The sequence below is a fragment of the Phascolarctos cinereus genome, unplaced genomic scaffold (assembly GCF_003287225.1).
Source record: "Phascolarctos cinereus isolate Bilbo 61053 unplaced genomic scaffold, phaCin_HiC Scaffold_5;HRSCAF=322, whole genome shotgun sequence".
Classification (NCBI taxonomy): Eukaryota; Metazoa; Chordata; class Mammalia; order Diprotodontia; family Phascolarctidae; genus Phascolarctos; species Phascolarctos cinereus.
This window is the reverse complement of record NW_027555958.1, coordinates 239495669-239519103: the sequence shown is the minus strand read 5'-3', so window position 1 is coordinate 239519103 and position 23435 is coordinate 239495669. Positions and strand designations below refer to the sequence as shown.

Here is a 23435-nt window from a genome sequence, read left to right as displayed (position 1 = left end):
TTGACTGTTATGGCTGAAAAAACCTGGCACGTGGAGATGACATTGGGTAAATGCCATCCTCATCATCATGCAAACTGTGAGAGACATGGCCATCTCCCCATGGTCCTTTGATGCGAACTAGGAGACTAAGAATCTATTGGATTCCAAGGGAGCAGCCTTGGACAAGGTGCAGTCTATAGAGAGCAAGCACTGAGCTGAGAATTGGAATTTAACCTAGGTTTGAGTGCTTAGCTCCGTCACTTACTGGACAGCTAAATAATGAAGTGAATTGAGTGTAAGACCTAGAGTCAGGGAGACCTGAGTTTGAATCCTGCCTCAGATACCAACAGTGTGATTCTGGGCAAATCACTTAACTTCCTTGACTCAGTTTCTCCATCTGTAAAATGGGGATGATGATGATAATAATAATACTTTTCTCCCATGGATGTGGTGAGATAATATGTAAAATGCTTTGTAAACCTTAAAGTACCATATAAATGACAATTATTATGATTACTACTGCTCAGCATGCGCTCTTGGATAAGTCACTTAAATTCTTTGGGCCTCATTTTCCTTATCTGTAAAGGGCTGAGTGAGTTCAATCGTTTTTCAGTTGTGTCTGTCTACTTGTGACTCCATTTGGGATTTTCTTGGCAAAGATAGTGGAGTGGTTTGCCATTTTCTTCTCCAGCTCATTTTGCAGATGAGGAAACTGAGGAAAAGAGTTAAACAGAGTAACTTGCCCAGGGTCATACAGCTAGTAAGTTCAAATCTGAGTCCAGATCTGAACTCAGGTTCACCATGCCTGGTGCTCTATCCACTGTGCCACCTAGCTGCCCCCTCATCTGTAAAGGAGGATTATTAATACCTGCACTGAGAGACAGGGTGCTTTAGTGGCTAGAGAGCTGGCTTTGGGGTCAGGAATGCCTAAGTTCAAATCTCATCTCTGGCATGTACTGACTGTGTGACCCTGAGCAAAAAAAAAAATACCTCCCAACCCCCCTCTCCCCTCACTCTTTAAAACTATATTTTGTAAAACATCTGCATGATCTGTATTTGGGGAAGAGATTTCTGTACTAGAAGTTCCTTGCACTAGTAAAATCACAGGTCCAGATGTTTAAAGTATATATATATATATATAGCTATACACACGCATATATATTACCCATATTATTTGGCTATTGTGAAACTCAAATGAGATAATGCATGTAACTCTTTGAAGTGTTAGGTTCATGTTGGCCATTATTACTTGAATGGTGACCATATGTCTTTTCCTCCTTCAGTTCAACAATATGCTGCTGTACTGCGTGCCTAAGGTGATTCAGGTTGGGGCTCAGTTCCAGGTGAGGACACGAATAGATGTGGCTGGAATGAAGGTGAGATTCTCTCTGGCCCCTCCACTCTATTTATTGTATGGATATCTTTTATTTTTATATCATATCTCCCCCCCCCAGATATATCCTTCCCTTCTCCACTACCCAGTAAGCCATACCTTGTAACAAATGTAAGATACATGGGAGTGGAGTGTGACTGAATATGTAGACGTGGCTTGTGGGTAGCATGGATATGTATGATCTGAAATCTGATCTAATCCCACCTGTCTCTTTTGTGGGAAGTAGGAGAAACATTGTCCTGGCCCTTTCAGCAGCTAAATGAGAGGAGGGGCAGGTAAGCAGGCAAGGTCCAGGACCTCCAAAGCTGGGCAATCTGTCCTTCAGTCTCCAAGAGGGAGATAGATTAGATTTATCTATCTGCCACCTGCCAAATCTCTGGTACAATAGGTTCAGAACAGAAGCTGCTTCCCTGATCACTCTTAAGGGGGGAGGGCAGCCCCCAGCTTACACTTGCTAGTTTAGTCCCTTCCCACCAAACAATGGTTACACAAAGGGCCATCATAAATAGAAAGAATAAGTAAGCTCATTTACCTAAGCAAAACAGCAAGTGGAAGACATTCAGAGACATTCCACAGATTAGAATATATCAGAGAATATACAAAAGTGAATGAGATCTTCAGCTGGGATTGAGATAAGATCTCAGCTCAAACTAGGAGAAAGATGGTGATGTCATCAAGGAGAGGTCCACTCGCCATGGTCTCCCTGGAGATCAAGGAACACACACACACACACACATACACACACACACAAAACCTTCCAATAGGCCCTTTTGCCACGTCTCCCTAAAGAGTTTTTGGAACCAACTCAAGTAAGTCCCTTACCACAGAGACACAATGTTATGCTTAGCATTATTTCAGCCAATCAGGAGTAACCTATCCCTCCAAATACACAGTAAGAAGCATAGGGCTGCCCTACCGCAAAAATGCCCCTGGTTTGGACAGAAGCAGAATCACACAAAGAATAAGAAAAAACAGAAAGACAAAAAAAAGACAACAACCCCAAAACCAGTTCACCAAAAGCCAGCCAGCATACCATCTGTATCTGACAGCACATGCAACATTCTACACCCATAGTCTTTCATGTTTGCAAAAGAAGGAGGGTTTATTTTCTCAACTCCAGAGTAATTTGCTTCTTAAACAGGAGCAGAGAATTTAAAGGTAGTGAGGAAGGTGTGTGCTCTGGGAGCAGAAAGGGATTAATCCAACTTAGCTCCTTGAGATCCTGGTCTAGGTCAGCCCTAGACAAATATGGAGGACAAGTTTCCCAAAGGAAAAGAGTAACAGTATTTTATTGAAGGAGCAAAGGATTTACAAAAGATGTTAGGAGACCTGGGTTCAAATTCTGGCTTGTCATGTGCATTAACTATGGAATGCCATACGGAATGCTTTCACCCAGTTTATTGATAGAAATGTTGGTTAGTACAGGCCCAAGGTTAGAACCCTGCAATACTCTGCTATTGTTCTTCAGTCATTTCTCAGTTGTTTCTGACTCTTCCTGATCCCATTTGGGGTTTTCTTGGCAAAGGTACTGGAGTGATTTGCCATTTCCTTCTCTAGCTCATTTTACAGATGAGGAAACTGAGGCAAACAGGGTGACGTGACTTGCCCAGGGTCACACAGCTAGTAAGTATCTGAGACCAGATTTGAACACAGAAATATGAATGGGTTCCCAGCCAGTGCTCTATCCATTACGCCATCTAGCTTACCTATGGGGATACTAGCTCAGGTTCGATATATTCATTGGGTCTGTTCACTTAAAGCTAAGCCCTGACTGGTTTAATTATCTGTCAGCAGACACAATTAGCTCAAACCAAAGGCCATTTCTAAAAAGGTATAATGGGAATGAGCAGCTGGGTGGCACAGTGAATAAAAACACTGGGCTTGGAATCAGTAAGACCCATTTTCTTGATTTCAAATCTAGCTCCGTACACACTAGTTGTGTGACTCTGGGCAAGTCACTTAACCCTATTTGCCTCAGTTTCCTCATCTGGAAAATGAGCTGGAGAAGGAAATAGCAAACCGCTCTGGTATCTTCGCCAAGAAAACCCCAAATGGGGTCACAAAGAGTCAGACATGACTGAACAACAAACAAACAAAAATAGAACAGTAGCAGCAAACTATTCTTGCCTCCCCATAAATGTAAGGTACACTCTCCCCTGCATACATACAGATTGATGAGAAGAGCAGGTATATACAAGGCTAGTATTAGTGTAAACACGAGCAGAGTGGTGCATATTTAGTGATCACAGCTTCCCTTCTGGTTCTCAGAAATCCCTTTAAAAACGAATTCTAGAATTATTCAAGTCAAGCTCATTAGTCTACAAGTTTGAAAAAGCTATCTTTTTTTCCCCTTTTCTTGATAATCTGGACGAGATTTTCCTGTCTGTAGTGCTATGGCACCCATCCCATTCTCTGGGTTTTTTCTGATGTCACTGGTAGTAGTTTGGCAATCAGCTCTACAAATTATCTCAGTACTGAGGAATGTAGTTTGTTTGAGACTAGGAACTCCAACTCATTGGGAGAAGTGAGGTGCTTGCTTACCATGGCCTCACTTACCCTGGGTTTCAAATTCTGTTAACCACTTTTGGTCTATGTTTCCCAGTTAGATCATTCTCTTAGGTAGAAAAAAAAGGAAGAAAAATGGGAGTTGAATAGTTCAACTTTTTCTCCATCATACATCATCACCGTTACCTTATCTCTTCTTTGACCTTCCTTTTGGCCCCCAGCATAGCTTATAAAAAGTCCCCTCCTCCTTTATCAGGGTGGAGTGGATAAGAGTGCCAGGCCTGGAGTCAGGAAGACCTGAGTTCAAATCCAACCTCAGACACCAGCTGTGTGACCCTGGGCAGGTCACTTAACCTTGTTTCCCTCAATTTCCCTGTTGTGCCACCTAACTGTCCCTCCTTTTTGGGTGATATTACCTGTCCTTGCTCCCACCTTCTGTCTATGTATTTAAAAAGTCTAAGTTATTTGAACTGTCCGTCTCCATCAGTGTCTCTAGAAAGCTCCCCCTTTTCTTCCTTATCAGAATAATTTACCTAGTTAGAATTTCATTATTGAGAGCATCCTACCTCTCTAGAGTCAACATTCCCCATAGAGTCTTAAGCCCTGAGGTCCTACTTATCTTTTCTCCTAACTCTCCACTCTCCCCAAATTTAGGGGAGTTCATGTATGATTCTCAGATGGGGTGGTCACTTCCTTCCAAGGTTTTGCTTGCTCCTATTTAAGTCAATAGTTCTCCCTTAGTAGTCAGAATCAAATCCAGAATAGCAGTTCCCCTCATCACTTCCTCAATCTTTTGCTGTGATCAGCTATTTGCTTTTAGCAAAGAGTTCCAGCAGATAGAAAAGCAGTAACTTCAACTGCTTTATCTCCTCACTACGTGTCCCCGAGTTGCATGGCGCCTATTTCTTGTTTGTGTACTTATTTCTGATCTTAAGTGAATGAGTGTCTAGAGACCAAGTTATGACCTCGTGAGCTTCAAAGGGATGGAAGAGCTGTGAGAAGTCCCCTTAGCAAAATTATCTGGTAGCAGCTGTAGCTGAGCTTGGTGAAGCCCTAGATTAGGAAGCAACCTTTGTGACCCAGCCTAGTGAATTGAGACAGCAGCTGAGATGCCAAGTCCTTATAAAATTACAGATTCCAAGCATACCCTGGCTGATTTTTCCTCCCAAGGTTCTGAAAAATTTCTGGCCCCGGGGAGGAACTACCACTGCCTTTTAATGTAACAGCCATCCCAGAATCTACCAGAAATGGGTGTCTTGTAACAGGTATGCCTGGGAGAATGTCGTGTTTCCTATGAACAAGTCTCTTAACTAGCTCAGCTAGCTTCTTCCAGGATGCAGTGTCTCAGCTGCAAGGTCAGTCTTCAAGCAGGTCACATCTCAAGACTGATTCCTCATCAGATTCAGTTACTGATGCTGTCTGCTACCCACTCCAGTTGCTGAGGGGACCTCTTATACCTCTTCCCACTTTTGAAGCTCTTAAGGTCACAACATGAGTTACTCCATCTCTGAGTACTCATTCACCTAAGATTAGAAAAGAAGTAAACAGAAGTAAACCATGGTTTCAGGGACATGTCGTAACCAGGTGAGGAGGTGAGAGCCGCTGAATCCACTGCCGTTTCCTCCACCCGGAGGCTCATAGTAATCCTCCTCGCCAGTTTCTATCCAATACGTGGAACACTGGAGAAGGAAGAAAAGGAAGAAAACAAGTATTTAATATTAATAGAAACCATCACAGAAGAAAAATGTAAAAAGATCCAAGGAGGCACATAGCCATCCGTTCTATACAAACTCAACTCTTGCTCTTTTATCAGCCTTCTAGCTCCAAAGCCAACCAGAAAACACATAGTACTAATCTCTCAGTCACTCAAGGCTAAAAGAAGGCAGCTAGGATGCACAGTGGATAGAGCATGGAGCCTAGAGTCAGGAAAACCTGAGTTCAAATCCTTCCTCAAACACTTACTAGTTATATGACCATGGGCAAGTCACTTTATTGCTGCCTGCCTCCATTTCCTCAACTGTAAAATGGGGATCATAATAGCACCTACCTCTCAGGATTATTGTGAGGATTAAATGAGATAATATTTGTGAAGTGCCTAGTATGGTACCTGGTACAGTACATTAAATACTTAATAAAGGCTTGTTTCTTTCCTTTCTTTCCATGATGTCCCATGGATTGAAACTGGATAGAGATTATTTGCATGCATTGCATATCCCACCAGGAAGGGCAAATTCACATATGTTCTAAGGACCCCCATTTTACCACTTTGCTTTGAAATTTCTAATTTGCTTCATTTATTGCCCAAACTCTACATATCTATACATAGACTCTGAAGCTGTGAATATTATTACTGACTTTCTTTCTGGAGATCGTCTCCTGGGAATTGTTTTACAGCCAAGGATTTAGAAATCCGAGATGTGTCATGTGTGAGGAATAGCAAGTAGATTGAGGGGAATAAAGAACAAGGGGCTGCTAGGTGGCACCATAGTGCACGAAGTGCTGGGTCTGGAGCCAGGAAGACTCATTTTCTTGAGTTCAAATCTGGCTTCAGACACTTACTAGCCGTGTGATCCTGGGCAAGTCACTTCACCCTGTTTGCCTCAGTTTCCTCATCTGTAAAATGAGCTGGAGAAGGAAATGGCTAACCACTCCAGTATCTTTGCCAAGAAAACCCCAGTTGGGGTCACAAAAGGTTGGACACAACTGAACAGCCACAAAATTTAAGAAGATTCTGAAGGTAGGCAGGGGCCATGTTGAAGAGCTTTAAAAGCCAAGCAAAGGAATTTATATTTAACCCTAGAAAGTATAGAATTTATTGAATAGGAAAGTGACATGGTCAGACCCGTGTTTTAAGAAAATTATTTTTGCACCTGAGCAGAGGATGGATTAGAGAGGAGATAGATTGGAGGAAGGGAGACCAAATAAGAAAGCTATTATAATAGTCCAGGGGAGTAGGGATGAGTGCCTAAACTATAATGATGATGACAGTGTGAGTGAAAAGAAGGGGATATATGCCAGAGATTTATTTGTTTGTTTGTTTGTTTTGCTTCAGTCTGCTTTTCTCCATTTCATTTATTTACTTTGTTTTTGCTTTTGGTGAGGCAATTGGGGTTAAGTGACTTACCCAGGGTCACACAGCTAGTCAGTGTTATGTGTGTGCAAGAGATTTTGTGGTGATAGAAATGACAAGATTTAGCAACAAATTATCCATGTGGAGTGAGAGAGTAAGGAGTCAAAGATGACAATGAAGTTGTGAACTTGGATGACTTAAAGGCTGGTGGTGACTTCAAAAACAGTAGGGAAGTTCAGAAAAGGGATGAGTTTAGAGGGAAAGGTAATAAGCTCTATTTGAACATACTGAGTTTGAGATGTCTATAAGACATCCAGTGTCCAATCAGTATTTCGTGATGTGGAACTGGAACTCAGAAGAGAGGTTGGGGCAGGATATATTTAATACATGGTAACTGATGAGGTCACTAAGTGAGAGGAGAGGGACCAGGATAGTACCTTAGAATACACACACAGGGGCAGCTAGGTGGATAGATTACTGGCCCTGGATTCAGGAGGACCTGAGCTCAAATCCGTCTCAGACCAGACACTTGACACTTGACACTTACTAGCTGTGTGACCCTGAGCAAGTCACTTAACCCCAGTGCCTAGAAAAAACAAACAAACAAAGCAACAAATCTTCATTTGTAAAAGAGCATAATAGGGTTGTTACCAGGACCAAACGAGATGATGTGGGAAGAGGTCACATCAGTCAGTCAGCAAACATTTATTAGGCACCTACTATGTGCTGGGGATACAAAGAAAGGCAAAAGACAGTCCCTGCCCTGGAGGAGCTCACAATCTAATGGGGAGACAGCATCAAATAACTATGTAAAAACAAGCTGTAGACAGGATGAATTGGAGATAATCCAAGGAGAGAAGGCACTAGACTTGAGGAGGAGTGGGAATGACTTCTTTTATGTATTTATTTTTAGGAAATTGGGGTTAAGTGACTTGCCCAGGGTCACACAACTAGTAAGTGTCAAATGTTTGATGTGAAGCCAGATTTGAACTCAGGTCCTCCTGACTTCAGGGCCAGTGCTCTATCCACCTAGCTGCCCCCCCCATGACTTCCTTTAAAAGAAGGTGGGAGTTTAGCTGAGACTCGAAGGAAGCCAGGAGGTAGAGATGAGGAGGGAAAACATTCCAGGTGTAGGGGGACAGCTCATGAAAACGCCCAGTGCTCTGTGAATTGTACAGAACTCACCCTTGCAATCTCTTACGAATACAGCAGCATCCTGGGAAACGTATATAACGCACACTTGAAATTCCATGCAAAATCTCCCAATTCTGCTCTTCCTCACAGTAAAAAATAGCTTGATAGAAACACAAATTTTGAGAAACACTGCAGTAATATATGTATTTTTGCAAACTTTAAAATGCTATATAAATGTGAGTTATTATTTATGCCCTGCCTGTCTCAGTGCCTCCTGTCATAATAAAACCATGTGCATTTATGAAAAAGGTGTTTTTAAAGCTGCCTTGTTGCATTCTAGGCAGCTGCCAACTCTTCTACCCCAGGCCTGGCACTTTACCTAAGCCCCTGAGCTACCCCTCTGTGCCAGACCCAACAGTCAAACCGTGTTGACTCCTAATTAGATGGAGAGTGTCAGGAGCAGAACCTGTTGGCTACTGTTGGCAGCCTGGGAGCTAGCCCCAAAAGGGCATCTCGGGCTGGCATTTTCTGGGCATTGCTCTGCCTGCCTGTTCTTGGAGAGACTGTGAATTATTATCTGGAAGCTTATCTGTTCTCGACTTGGCTCAGGCTTTACTTCCTGAAGTCAACCCTCAGCCTTCTGGGAAATGAAGCATTACTACTTCCAGTGAACACAGAGTCACTGCCCAGAGCCTGCATTCTTAGACATGCCCAGGATGCCTATATGCATACAAGCTTATATTGTGCAGGTAAGCATAAGAGGATATTTTCAGGAATGCAATATAGCACAATAAATATTTTTAAAAGTACCTACTATGTGCTAGGCACTGTGCTTAGTACTGAGGATACAAATAAGAAAAAGGAAGACAGCCCCTGCCTTCAAGGAGCTTATAATCTTTTTTTTTTTTGACTAGGCTATGGGGTTAAATGACTTGCCCAGGGTCACACAGCTAGTGAGTGTTATATGTGTCTGAGGCCAGATTTGAACTCAGGTCTTCCTGAATCCAAGGCCGGTACTCTATCCAAGGGAGCTTATAATCTAATGGGGGAAGACAAAACACAAAAGGGAACCAGAAGGTGGGGGAGGTACAATGTTCCTAGCATGAGGGCTTGATGATAGTGGAGAGGCATCCAAAGAGTTCAGCCAGTGGGACATGAAGCATTTGCTGGGCTTCTGAGCCCTCTTCATATGAAGGCTTTGAGTGCCAAGTACCAAAGCTGAAAGCAGTCTTTCTGATGAGTTGTTTTTTTTTTCCTTTTGCTTTTTGGTGAGGCAATTGGGATTAAGTGACTTGGCCAGGGTCACACAGCTAGTAAGTGTCAAGTGTCTGAGGTCGCATTTGAATTCAGGTCCTCCTGACTCTAAGACTGGAGCTCTATCCACTGCACCACCAAACTGCCCCTTTCTGATAAATTTTGAGCACGATCTTAGCATGTGCGTGTGTGTGTGTGTGTGTGTGTGTGTGTGTGAGAGAGAGAGAGAGAGAGAGAGAGAGAGACTCACATATACTCACACATATATATCACATATATATGTCCTACATAAATATATGTGATATATATATGTGATATATATCATATATAAATATATGTGATATATCATATATAAATATATGTGATATATATATGTGATATATATCATATATAATATATGTGATATATATCATATATATATGTGTGTGTGTATATATATATATGTGTATATATATATGGCGGAGAGGTGGGGGAATACTCTTATTCCCCAGATGCGGCTTGACACTCTTCCCCACAGTGGTTCAGCATGTCTTGGAGGACTTTGCCCATCCTCTACTAACCTAAGCATCCAAAGAGGTTAGAGGAGAAGATGGGCCTCTGGAAAAGGAGAGAGAGTAGTGTCCTAGACCAGTGGAAGTCAGGGGATAGGGAAGGAGGTGCAATGTGAGACTTCACCCAAGGTCTGACCGTCTCTGATGCTGTCTCTTACCTACCCCCTCTCCCAACGTTCCATTCAATGGAATCTGTCACGGGTGCTGGAATTCCTGGTTCGATTCTGGTCACGTGGGTACACAATTGGTGTATTTGTTGGAGGGATATGTTGGCTGTGTGTATCTCAAAACATCTCTATGTGCGTCTCTTCCCAAGTCTGTTCCCTGTGTTTATGCATTTCTGTTAGTGTCTGTGCTTGTACGTGTCTCTGAGCATGTCTCTAAATGGATGTCTAAGTAGGGATGTCCATGGAAATGTTTGCAGGTGCATGTGTCTCTGAATATTCCTCCCTGTGTGTGAATCTCTGTGGATGTCTCTGAGTCCCTGGTTCTCTTATATACCTATGCATATCTGTGGGCGGGTGTATGTGTGTGTGTGCAAATACACTATCCTTTCCTGGAGAGGATACCGTTTATCAGGCAGAAGGGAAGGGGATAATCCCAATGTCTGCTGTTCATCTGAGATGTGTATCACAGAATAACACAATTATGTAGGGCTTAAGAACGCAGAGCGTCGGAGCCTAGAGGACGTCAGAGCTAGGAGAGGCCTTAGAACACACAGAGTGTCAGAGCATAGGATAGGATGTCAGAGCTGGAAGAGGCCTTAGAACACTGAGTGTCAGAGCATAGGATAGGATGTCAGAGCTGGGAGAGGCCTTAGAACACTGAGTGTCAGAGCCTAGGACAGAGACGTCAGATCTGGTAGAGGCCTTAGAACGTAGGATGTAGGAGCATAAAACAGGGATGTCAGAGCTAGGAGGGACTCTAAAAACCATCTATTCCAGTGCCTTCCTTTATCTGCATTGGCTCAAGAGCCTCTGCCTGTGGTTTGGAATCAGGCTGGTCTAAAGGCAAAACAATGAAGTCACCCAGGGAGATGTGGCCTCCTCTTCCTCCTCTACAGGCTTCATCATCCTGGTCCCTGATCCCTGCCCTCCCCCTTCTCTTCCTGAGGGTAGCATCATGTGTGGTCTTCTTGTCTGTACTGTAATTTCCAGGGAAGCATTTCTCAAACTAATTTGGCCACAAGAAATTCTTGGACTTAAAATCTATTGATGGAATCTGTAAAGGCTAGTTGGGAGGGGCTGAGAGAATGAAATACCCAGCCATAGAGAAAAGCTAGGGAAATGTTGGAACAAAATAAGTGAAATTTAAGCCTATTTTCATGCCAAAAAAATGTTGCCACATATAATAAATATATTTGATCCCTGTATAATTTGTTCTAGGAGAAGATTTTGATGCTAGTAATATTTTCCCTTCTAGAGGAAATATCATGGTAGCCCTGTGGATAAAGTGTTGGCCTTGGAGTCAGAAAGACCTGAGTTCAAACCCTGCCTCAGAGATGTGTTAGCTGTGTGACCCTGAATAAGTCACTTAACTTCTATTTGAGTTTCCTCATCTGTAAAATGAGAGGAATAATAGGCACCTACCTCCCAGGGTTGATGTGAAGATCAAATGAAATACGTGGAAAGCGCTTGGCAAACCTTCAGGTGTTATATAAATGCTAACTTTTATTATCTCTCCAAAAAGGGTAAATATCACTACTAGCATGAAAAAGTTCTCACAGATCCACATAGTCACACTGCCCCAAACCCCCAGGGTTCAGAGGAACATTTGGGAAGTTTGTTAGATTCCCTCACAGCAACAGCTCTCATTTTACAGATGAGGAAACTGAGGCAAACGGTGGTTAAATGACTTGCCGAGGGTAACAGAGTTAGTAAAGGTCTGAGGCTAGATTTGAACTCAGGAAGATGAGTCTGCCTGACTCCAGTCCTGGTACTCTGTGCACTGTGGTGCCACCTAGCTGCCCCCCTTCTCATAAGCAGAGGCTGGATACCATCTATCAGGGAGATTATAGGGAGGATTCTATTTCATATACGGGGTTGGACTACATTCCCCCTGACATCCCTTCCAACTCAGAAATTCTGTGATTCTGCAGAGAGCTGACTTCTAAGAGAATGCTGTCCAACTCGAGGGCCTGGAAACGTGCATTGGTCCGGTAGTAGACTGGACAGCAGCGACCGCTTCTTCTCCAGGCTGCAGACTGCTGCCTCCCCCTCTTTTGTGAACACGCCTGGCCAAGGCCAAACTTGATGCGACCCAGAACACCCAGCGGGATAACTTGCTTTCTGCTCCTGAATGACTCTTCTTACCCTTTAGGTCCGGGAACTGAATGATGTGGAATTTCCTCACTCTTTCTTGGTGTCTGGGAAACAGAGGACCCTGGAACTGCAAGCCCAGTAAGGCATCTTGAGTGTACCAGAGGTGGGGAGCAGACAGGACACCTGTGGGGTCGGGTGAGGGTGGCCATGGGGAGATGGAGCCTGACTCTCCTTAATGGATATGTCCTATTTTGGGGCAGGTCTCAGGAAGAAATGAACACCTGGATCCAGGTAACCTCACCCTCACTCAGCCTGGGAGGTGGGACGTGGGGAGGGGAAGGCGGTCACAGCTTCAGCAGAGAGAACCGCGTTCCAGTTTTTCTATCCTGCCATCCCTAACTCACAAACATAACCACAGATCACTTCTCCCAAGACCTCGTTCTCCCTCTGCCAAGTGGATTGAGCCAAAGTCTCAACCCCCTTCCCTTTGCCAGGGTCACCCACCCAGGGACAACCAGCTAAATGAGGGAGGTGGGTGTTTTCGGTCACTTAATCAGTGGGTAGCCCCTCCAACCGAAAATGATCTCTCCTCTGTCTTGTACCATCTTTATTTATGCATGTGTCTGCACATTTCCGTTTCCCAGCTAGATCATGGTTCCCTTTAGGGCAGACGCAATTTCACTCTCATGTGTGAAACCATTATGCTTAGCACATAGTAGATTGTCCCACATACAATAGGTACTTAATAAATGCTTGTTGAGTTGAATGTGTTGAGAGCCTAGGTGTGCCACAATCAGGTACTGAGGAAGAGAGAAAAATAAATATGAGAAAAAGTCCTTGCCTTCAAGGGACTTAATGTTTAACTAGGAAGATATGGCATAACCACATCCACTTATCAGAAAGGATTTATTAAGCCTCTACTATGTGTCAGGTACTGTAGTAGACCCTAATGATACAAAGACAAAGAATAATTAAGTCCCTGCCCTCAAGGAGCATATACTCTAAGTACTAACTAGGGAGATAGCACAGACAGTCAATCAATCCATCAATAATAATTTATTAAGCTCCTACTATGTGCCAGGTATTGTAGTAGGCCCTAATGATACAAACACAAAGAATAATAAATTAGTCCCTGCTTTCAAGGAGCATATACTCTATCAGGAAGGATAACAATAATATAAGTACTAACTAGGGAGACACGGCACAGATGCATCAATCAATTCATCAGTAATAATTTATTGGGGCCACACTGTGTGCCAGCTAAATGATGCAGTAGATAAGAGTGCCAGGCCTGGAGTCAGGAAGACATCTTCCTGAGTTCAAATCTGGCCTCAGACATTTACTAGCTATGTGACCCTGGGCAAGTCACTTACCCTGTTTGCCTCAGTTTCCTCATCTGTAAAAATGACCTGGAGAAGGAAATGGCAAACCGCTCCAGTATCTTTGCCAAGAAAACCCTAAATAGGGTCGTGAAGAGTCAGACAGAACTGAAAAATGGCTAAACAACACCACTGTGTGCCAGATATATACTAGTTACTGTGGATACAAATACAAAGAATTATAAAGTCCCTCCCCTCAGGGAACAAATATTCTATCAGAAAGGATAACTAACAGTATAAACAGAGCATGATAAATGCCCAGTGGCTGGTGTGGGACATTAAGCACTATAGGAGTCAGCTGGGGAGATCAAGGAAGCTTCCTGGAGGAGGTGACTTCAGATGGACCTTGAATGATAGGGTGGATTTAGATAGTCTAAAAGAAATGGGAGGAGCCTTTGAGGCTTCCTTTATCTCCTCTCTGGAGCTATCTCGGCCCTGCTTTGGGGGGCTGGCATTGAGGTATGACCTTCCCTCCCATTTAAAGGTGTTTATGCTCAGCCCCAGCCTGGGGCCCAGGGTAGACACTAGCCAGTGAATTCATCTTCTTTCAGGCCATTGGAATTCCCCAGGTTACTGTGTGGCTCTGTGGCCAGGGAAGGAAGAGAGATACATCTATGGGGAGGCCCAGGGTCCTTGGATATGGGGAACTGGCCACGACAATTAATCTATCATTCTTCCTGTTCCCAGTCTTGCCAGCGGGCCATTGACCAAATTGGGAAGCGGCATGAAACCTTCAAAGCCGCGGTCCAGGGGCCTGAGGGAGACACAGAGGAGCACCAGGTAAATTGCACTGAGCCCTGCTCCTCCCCACAAAAAATATCCCCTATTTCTTTGCTGTAGTCAGGCCTACTTCACAAACAATGGAGTCATCTGTGCAGTGTAGGAAACTCTCCACTCCTGCTCCCCCCCGCAAAAAAAAAATCTTCCCTGCATCTGAAATTTCATGTTTCCAATTTATTTCTTAATATGATTTTTTTCCCAATTTATTTCTTTAGCACCTTCTCTCTGCAAATAAATTCTGAATGAGAGAGCCCATTCCAGTGAGGAGTTAGTGAAAGAGCAGAGCTGGGCAGGATAACAGTGAGAAAAGGGCTGAATGAGGCAGCTAGGTAGTGCAGTGGTTAGAGCATCGGACCTGGAATCAGAAAGGCCTGAATTCAAATCAGGCCTTAGACACCTGCTAGGTGAGATGACAAGTCACTCCAGGTAAGTTTCCTTATCTGTAAAGTAGGGATGAGGCCACTAGGTGGCACAATAGTGCACAGAGTGCTGGGGCTGGAGTCAGGAAGACTCATCTTCCTGAGTTCAAATCTCTATCAGCTGTGTGACCCTGGGCAAATCACTTCACGCTGTTTGTGTCCGTTTCCTCATCTGTATCTCTGCCCAGAAAATCCTAAATGAGGTCACGAAGTGTAGAACATGACTGAAATGACTAAGCAACAAAAGGAGGGATGATAAAATGAGATAATATTTGTAAAGTGCCTTGTAAACGTTAAAGCATGATATAAATGCTAGTTCTAATAATAATAGTTGTTATTGCTAAGTTTGAAGACCTGGATTCGATTCTCAGACTCACTATTCATTTCTGTGACCTTGGGCAAATCACTTCCCTTCTCTGAGACTCAGTTTCCTCATCTGTAAAATGGGGTGGAGGGGTCAGATGAAATAATCATAAGGTGCCTCATAACAGCTATAGCAGAAGTTTTTTCTTTATTAATTTATTTTAATTTATCAACAATCACTTCCATAAGCTTTTGAGTTTTAAATTTTTCTTCCATTCTCCCAGCTCCCTCCCCAAGACAGCGTGCAATCTGATATAGGCTATACACATACATTCCTATTAAACATATTTTCACATTAGTCATATTGTAAGGAAGAATTAGAACCAAGAGGAGGAACCACAAGAAAGAGGAAACAAAACAAAACAGAAGAAAAAAATAGCAAATACTATGCTTCGCTCTGCATTCAAACTCCACAGTTCTTTCTCTGAATGTGGATAGCATTTGTCATCATGAGACTTGGAATTGTCTTAGATCCTTGCATTGCTGAGAAGAGCTAAGTCTATCAAAGTCAGTCATCGCACAACGTGGCTGTTACTGTGTTCAACATTCTCCTGGTTCTGCTCACTTCACTCAGCATCAGACCATACAAGTCTTTCCAGGTTTTTCTGAAGTCTGCCTGCTCATCATTTCTTATAGCACAATAGTATTCCATTACATTCATATACCACAAATTGCTCAGCCATTCCCCAATTCATGGCCATTCCCTCAATTTCCAATTTTTTGCCACTGTAGCGGAAGTTCTTAACCTGGGTGGTGGTGGTGAACTTTCTCTTTGTTTTTAGTACTTTGATAATTATTTCGATATAATTTATTTCCTTCGCAATCTTACCTATTTTATTTTATGCATTTAAAAACATTATTCAGAGAAAGGAGTCCATCAGCTTCAGCAGAATGCCAAAGAGACCCAGGGCACTCCCAAGTTTAAGAACTCCTGCTCTAAAGCATATGGATGCAGGGGTGCAGAACAATGAATGGCCCAAGGGGGGCTGGGGGAGGAGGGGAGATCAGCTGTAAAGGAGGACCCGGCACAGGAAAGGGAAGAGAGCGGCACTGAGGAGAAACTGCCTGCTTTGCAACAATCACTTCCATAAGATTTTGAGTTTTTCATTTTTCTTCCCCTCTCCCTTCTGCAGTGGGGCTTGGCTGAGGAAGGGACTCTAGGGAGAGGGCAGCTGTTTGGGAGTGGTGTGAGCCTAGAAAGCCCAAGCCAAAGGGACGGAAAAGGAAGGCTAAAGACGGAGGGTGAAGGAAGGGAGCGAGCGAGACGGCCTCTGGGAAGAAGATAGTGTGCTCCAGTGGGCAGAGCCCTAGGCTGGGAGCCTGGACGCCTTGGGTTCTCATCCTGGCTTTGCTACTAAATTGTGTGACCGGGGTTCTGAGTTTCCTCATTTGTCGAGTGGAGATGATATTAATGCCTTACCTATCTACGCCTCAAAGTGCTCTAAATCTTAGTATTTCAGGTAGAGTCTGGGAAAATAGGAAGTGATAAATAGTTGCAGGGATGGGAGATGAGCAAAGGGAAGAGGGTCAGGAGGTTTCTAAGTCTCCACCCCTCTGCTCAGCTGAAGTCTGAAGAGCTGGGCATCAGAGCTCCCCAGTGGGTCCGTGACAAGATGGTGACCATGTGCATGCGCTGCAAGACGCCCTTCAATGTCCTCACCCGGAGACGGCACCACTGCAGGGCATGCGGCTACGTGAGCACTCTCCTCCCTCTCCCCTTTCTTTATCTTCATCAGCTTCCTCTTTCCCTTACCTATCCCTCCCCTTTCTCAACAGTCTGTCTCTTTCAGTCAATCAACAAACATTTATTGAGAGCTTATTTGCCTTGTGTTCAGTACTGTGGTAAGCACTGTGAGGAATGCACATAACTAGGGTAGGTCCACAGGGCTTTGTCCCAAGTCGATGAAATTTAGAGGGCACAGAACTTGAAAGCATGTAGTTCAGCAGTTAGAACTGACTCCAGTTGTTAATTCCTTTCTCCCATTCAACCAAATATATCTTAATTATATTATTTTTAAATCATGAATTACAAAATTGATTTCTGTAATGTTTTGTGCTACTTTCCACAGGCAAGAGGGCATTTGTGTTTCTTGCCTGGCACATAGTAAGCTCTTAATAAACACATTGACTTGATTTAGCTTCTTGTCCCAAGGGCCCCAAATTGCTGCTTATGGCTCTGGGGGATGTAACAGTAATAGACAGTAATCCTCCCCTTTCTTTTCTTTTATTCTTTCTATCCTTTGCTGGCTTCTTTTCTCCTCATTATCCTTAACTGCTCCTCTCCTGGGACTCAGTCCCAGGCTCTTGATCTTCTTTTTTCTACACTCACTCTTTGGGGACTTCATTCATTTTATGGCTTCAATTATTGCCAAAGGTCGTAACCACAATGACATATTTATCAATATTGCCCCCTTTTTTGGGAGAGGGGACCCAGACCTCAGCTAGAAGTGACTTACACGTTTGTGTGCTTTCCCATAATAGAAAGGAAGCAATGCCCATCTGCCCTGTTCCTGGGCTGGAAGCTGTGTCACCACAGATGTTGGCATCTTGGACAGAGCCCCAGCTGTCCTCCCCTAGTTTCAGCTCTGTACTTTGAAGATAGCGATGAGGGCAGTAAATATTATTGATTGATAGCCACCTTTTTGTTTCCCTCTGCCTATCCTTCCTCTTCTCCCTGTCTCTTTCTTTCACCCTGAACTGCCCCCAATTCATAGACACACATACCCATCTAGTCTCAGGCCAGGCCAGTGCTTGCATTACCCCTGACCCCAGTTCTCCTGCAGGTGGTGTGTGCTAAGTGCTCTGATTACAGAGCTAGGTTGAAATACGATGACAGTCGCCTCAACCGGGTCTGCCTCGAGTGTTATGTCTTCCTCACCGGAAACCTACTGCCAGAGGACAAGGAAGATAAGAAGAAAGGGATCCTCGAGGTGAGGAAGGGGTGTGGCCGCCCTCCAGAGCAACGTTGTCCATTTCTCCCTGCCTCTATCTTCTGGTACCCCTTCCACTTGTCCATTAACACTCACCCCTCCACTTCCCTCTCTCTGTCCTAGCCACAACAGATACCATTTTCAGACCAGATAAACATTATCACCATGGGAATGGACCCAAACTAAGCCCATCCCTTCTTCCTGCTCTTGATCTGGTATTCTCTGCCTATTCTATCTCTGGGCAGCTAGGTCCAGACCTGGAGTCAGGAAGATGTGAGTTCAAATGTGGTTGCAGACACTGACCAGCTCTGTAACCCTGGGTAAGTCACTTAACCCTGTTTGCCTCAGTTTCCTCATCTGTAAAATGACCTGGAGAAGGAAATGACAAACCACTCTACTATCTTTGTGACCCAAAGAGTTGGACCCAACTGGACAGCAGTACTCTATCTCTATGCTCAAGGGAATACTGAGCTTCACTGCTCTGGGCTTCCTTTATCTCATTCTTCAAAAAATTCTGAGGGTCTTCCACTCCCAAACTGATTCTTTTATGAAGGCAAACTAGGCTATCTTTTGCCTCAGTTCTTACCTAGCCTTAATCACTGAATGGGCCTTGCCTCAAACAAACTGAGACCTGGGAAAGACCTTGGCTTAAAAAGGCCAAGGTCTCCCGCTACATCCAGAGCCATCACCAGTCATCTTGACCTATGTCTTGCCATTGGACTCCCATGACTCTGGAGGATAAAGTGAGGCTGATGACTCTTGCACAGCCCTGCCTCACTTAAATCCTATTCACTTGCAAGTCAAGACATCACCCTCCTGATGTCATTGTCCTCTTGGAGAATGAAGGACGAACAACAATCTTCAAAACTCCACCCCAGCCCCCTGGCCCCAGGACTGGCCCTGGTTTAGAGCCTGCCTTAGGGAGACTCATCTCTCCAGAATGTATCTAGAATCAGAGAATTTTTGAGTTGTCAGGGGCCTTACAGGTCAATTCATCCAACTGCCTGGCCTTAGAGATGAGGAAGCCAGGACCCATGTTTTCAGGTAATCTGGAACAAAACAGAATTTTAGTTTCTGTTGGCTTTACTCTCATTTTGACTTAGAATAAAAGAAAAAAGGGGGCACCCCACCCCAATGCACACATGCCACCCCTGATGTAAACTTGCAAAGACAGAACTGATGGACCCTTGCCCACATTAATAGGAACTGAGTAAGTCAAACCTGAGTTCTTATGCTCCTCAGACTTCCCTGACTTCCCACATGGCTGTTTCCTTCTCTCTCTCTTCCTTCCTCCTTCCCTCCTTTTCTTTTTCTTTCTCCCTCTCTGTCTCTCTCTGTCTTCTTTCTGTCTGTTCCTTCCTTCCTTCCTTTCTTCTTTCTTTCCTTGTAAACGACTTCCCCCAGAGTTGCTCATAGTAGGTGTCAGAGACAAGATTCAAACCCAACTCTCCTGACTCTGAATCCAACCAATGGCCCACACTACCATGTTGTCATCCCCACTCCACCCCCCCACCTGTCCCCTTCTTCTACCTGACCCTTGTGTCCTGGATGCTCCAGTTTGCTAATATTCTCCATTGCACCCTGACTGTGGCCTAGAGTCTTCTGTCACTTTTCTTCCAGTATCTTGCCATCTCTACCCAGTCCCATGAAATGCAGGGCTGTCCTGGTGTTCAATTCTTTTTTTTTCCCTTAAAACTTTTATTTATTTATTTATTTTTAGGCAATTGGGGTTAAGTGATTTGCCCAGGGTCACACAGCTAATAAGCGTCAAGTGTTTGGTATGAGGGCAGATTTTTTAAAAATTTTATTAATTTATTATCAACAATCACTTCCATATGCTTTTGAGTTGAAAATTTTTCTCCCCCTTCCTCCCCCCACCCTCCCCAAGACGGCACACAATCTGATAGAGGCTTTACATTTACATTCCTATTAAACATATTTTCACATTAGTGAAGTTGTAAGTAAAAATTAAAACCAATAGGAGGAACCATCAGAAAGAGGAAACAAAACTCAACAGAAGGTAAAAATAAGTGATAGCGATTCGACTTCCATACTTCTTTCTTTGGATGCGGACAACATTTTCCATCCCAAGGCTTCTGGAGATGTCTTAGATCCTCGTAATGCTGAGAAGGGTTCAGTTTAACAATCTTAGTCATTGCCTAATGTGGCTGTTATTGTGTACAAAGTCCTCTTGGTTCTGCTCACTTCACTCAGCATCAGTTCATGTAAGTCTTTCCAGGTTTTTCTGAAGTCAGCCTGTTCATCATTTCTTATAGCACAATAGTATTCCATTACATTCATATACCACAACTTCTGAGGCCAGATTTGAACTGAGGTCCTCCTGCCTACAGGGATGGTGCTCTATCCACGGCATCGCCTAGCTGCCTCATGGTGTTCAATTCTTGTTGCCCCAGTACAGGGGCAATCCCAGCAATAATGATAAAGACAGCACATATTCACACACATTACAATGCAATTCAACATTGATTAAGTGTTTCCTGTGTTCCTAAGGTGATATACTGGCCACTTAAGGAGATACAGAAATGGAAAGTAATCTAATTCAAGAAGCTTACAGTCTAACTGGGGGCAGAGAGCTACAGCACAAATAAATATGTGGCGAGGTTGAGGGGGAAGGGGGCGAAGGGATGATTCAAGGTATTCTAACCCCTCCTGGTATACCTTCCAGTCCCACCTACCTCGCTCTTCAAGACTCCCCCGTCCCACTGTCCAGTGGGCTCAGAGCAGGCTGGTGGCATGTGGTCTAGATCTGCCCCCTCTCCTATTGTCAGCGCTCCATATGACTAATGGCAAAGTATTCTCCCAACCTCCAGGGATGGCTATTGTGGTCTAGTGTAGTAGACAAATATCCATCTGGGAGTTAGGAAGACCTGGCTTCTAGTGCCGATAAATACTGGTTTATGACCCTATAACCCTGTAACCTCCCAGTGGCCCTACTCCCACACTGCCCCATCTGAAAATTCTGTAAGGCTATAAGTTTCAGAGCAGCAGCTGATCTGTCAGTCAGTCAACTATCATTTATGAAGCACCTCCTATGTGCTGGTCACTGTGCTAAGTGCTAGAGATACCAAGACCAAAAATCAATCCCTGCTCTCAAGGAGCTCACAGTCCGATGAACTAGTGCTTCTGTATCCACCAGGGGCAGGGAACCTCCTGCCTGAATTGAAAGCTCAGATTTGGACCCCCAAATTCTCTAGAGCTCAGGAGCAGCTAAGACTCTGGGAGGAGGGGTGTTCCGCATGTCTTCTCCCTCTTCTCCACCAGGGGGCTCCACCAGGAGGACACTGCTCTGGATGGGGCTACATTGTCAGGCAGCCAGTGGAAACAGTGTCCCTGGGGCTCGGGAATCTTCTCTGGGACACAGGGGACCCCAGGTTTTCTCCTGCCACGAGCATGTGCCCGGTGGCACCTCCACACAGGTGCACACATGCGCACCCACGTACTTGAACGCCCGCCTGGAATGCCATTGCTTCCCCTTTCTACCTCTTCAAATCTTGCCTCCATTGCAAAGCTCACCTCCTCCATGAAGCTTTCCTAGATTGCTCCTGCCCACACAGATCTCTCCCTCCTCCCAGCTCATACAATCACACCTGGAAGGCACCTTTCAAGACTCTTCTTTTACAGGGAAGGAAATTGAGGAGATGGAGATTGGTTTCCAATTCCTCCTAGCTCTTTGGGGGGATTATTCCACACAAACTGATGGGTGTCCCTGTGCATTTCCCAGAAAGAGTCTTCGAAGGTATCGGAACAGAGCCTAATGTGCAGCTTCCTGCAGCTCCTGGGAGACAAGTGGGGGAAGGCCAGTAGCCGAGGCTGGTGTGTCATCCCCAGAGACGACCCCCTGGTGCTTTACATCTATGCTGCCCCACAGGTAATCACCACCATCAGTAGCCCTTCCTGCCTCTCCCAGAGCCCACCTTCACACTTGCTATCTCCAGCCATTACAAGAGAAGTAAGCAATAAAGATATCATCTCTCTTTTTTTATGGGGGTGGGGAGGGAGGGAGGGAGAGAAAGAGAGACCAGGTGACTTGCCCAAGGTCACACAGCAAGTCAATGATGCAACCAAGATTTGAACCCAAGTCTCCTGACTTGTAGTCCAGTGTTCGTGCTTCAGGTAGTGATTATTTTTCCCCGAAAGTGTTGAACAATTCCTTGACACCCACCCTCATACCTATTGAAAGGTCCTAATTCCTGTCCCTCTGCAAGGTGGAAGGGTACTCCTAAACAGGATAAAATTGTCCATTATCAATGTTCCCTTCCTTTCCTCCTTTCTTCCCTCCTTCCTTCTATCCTTCCCTCCCTCTTTTTTACCCCACTTTCTGCTTTCTTGCCTTCCCAGGATATGAAAGCTCACACCTCCATTCCCCTGCTGGGGTACCAGGTGACAAGTGGACCCCTGGCCGATCCTCGAGCGTTCCAGCTCCAACAATCTGGTCTGGTCTACTCATTCAGGGCTGAATCTGAGGACCTAAAGGGGCAGTGGATGAAGGCCATAGATCGGGCAGCCAGAGGTCCGAGCTTCACTGGAGCTGAGGGTGAACTGTCAGACTGAACCAGGGTGAGGGGAGCTGCATCTTCTTCACCTCCGAACACACACACACACACACACACACACACACACACACACACACACACACACACACCTGCTGATTGGCTACTCCCTCTTTTGAGGTAGAGTTATTTTTATCCTCTCCTCTATTAATTCTCATCTGCCTGAATGAAAACAGATTGGGACCCCAGAAATGAAACCCTGCATTTAGTAACTATAAATAAGGAAGCTTGTATATCTGTCTTGCTATCCTCTGTGGGAAATGAGAGACTTAGAGGGAAGACCCCTTGCTGAAGGGCACCCAGGATGAGGGTGACCTCAAGGCTAGAAATCAAAACAACAGAAAAAGAAATAGCAAGATGGAGGAGGAGGGTCAGGGAGAAGAGGAGCCAGTGGGGTGCAGTGGAAAGGGTTGAACTTGAAGTTACAGAATCTGCATTCAAATCAGGTTCTCCCACTTACTACCTGTGTGACTGTGGGCAGGTTACTTGGCTTTCCTGGGTCTCAGTTTCCTCAACTGTAAAAAGAGGGAGTTGAACTAGGTGAATTCTAAGGTCCCTTCCAGCTCTAAATCTCTGGTCCTGTGATAGAAAGAAAGGGAGGAAGGAAGAAGAAGGGAAGGAGAAAGAGAAGAGGAATGTTGGAGGGAAAAGAAGGAAGAGTTAGGGTTAGGGGTAGAGTTTAGAGTTAGGGTTAGGGTTAGTGGGGAGAAGAGAATATAGGAAAGCCTGAAAGAGGGGGAGAGTTGAATTGAGCCCCATATCTCTGGGGGACACATTCCTCTAGTCAACCTGTCATTTTAATGGTGCTGGACAAAGGTGATTGCCAGAGGATGGTAGTGTGCCAAG

The 23435-nt window shown here is 44.6% G+C and overlaps 1 protein-coding gene across 2 annotated transcripts in view; it reads left to right on the top strand.

The window, feature by feature from the left end:
- FGD2 (FYVE, RhoGEF and PH domain containing 2) overlaps positions 1 to 22822 on the top strand; it is a 45921-nt gene extending 23099 nt beyond the window's left edge. For both annotated transcript variants that reach the window (XM_020999560.2, XM_078155395.1), the window contains 8 exons: positions 1263 to 1355; positions 12206 to 12285; positions 12408 to 12438; positions 14214 to 14306; positions 16651 to 16782; positions 17872 to 18018; positions 21761 to 21907; positions 22378 to 22822. In XM_020999560.2, coding sequence (XP_020855219.1) covers positions 1263 to 1355; positions 12206 to 12285; positions 12408 to 12438; positions 14214 to 14306; positions 16651 to 16782; positions 17872 to 18018; positions 21761 to 21907; positions 22378 to 22590 — 936 coding nt within the window. In that variant the 3' untranslated portion in view covers positions 22591 to 22822. The remainder of the gene's footprint in view (positions 1 to 1262; positions 1356 to 12205; positions 12286 to 12407; positions 12439 to 14213; positions 14307 to 16650; positions 16783 to 17871; positions 18019 to 21760; positions 21908 to 22377) is intronic.
- Positions 22823 to 23435: the final 613 nt, after the last annotated feature.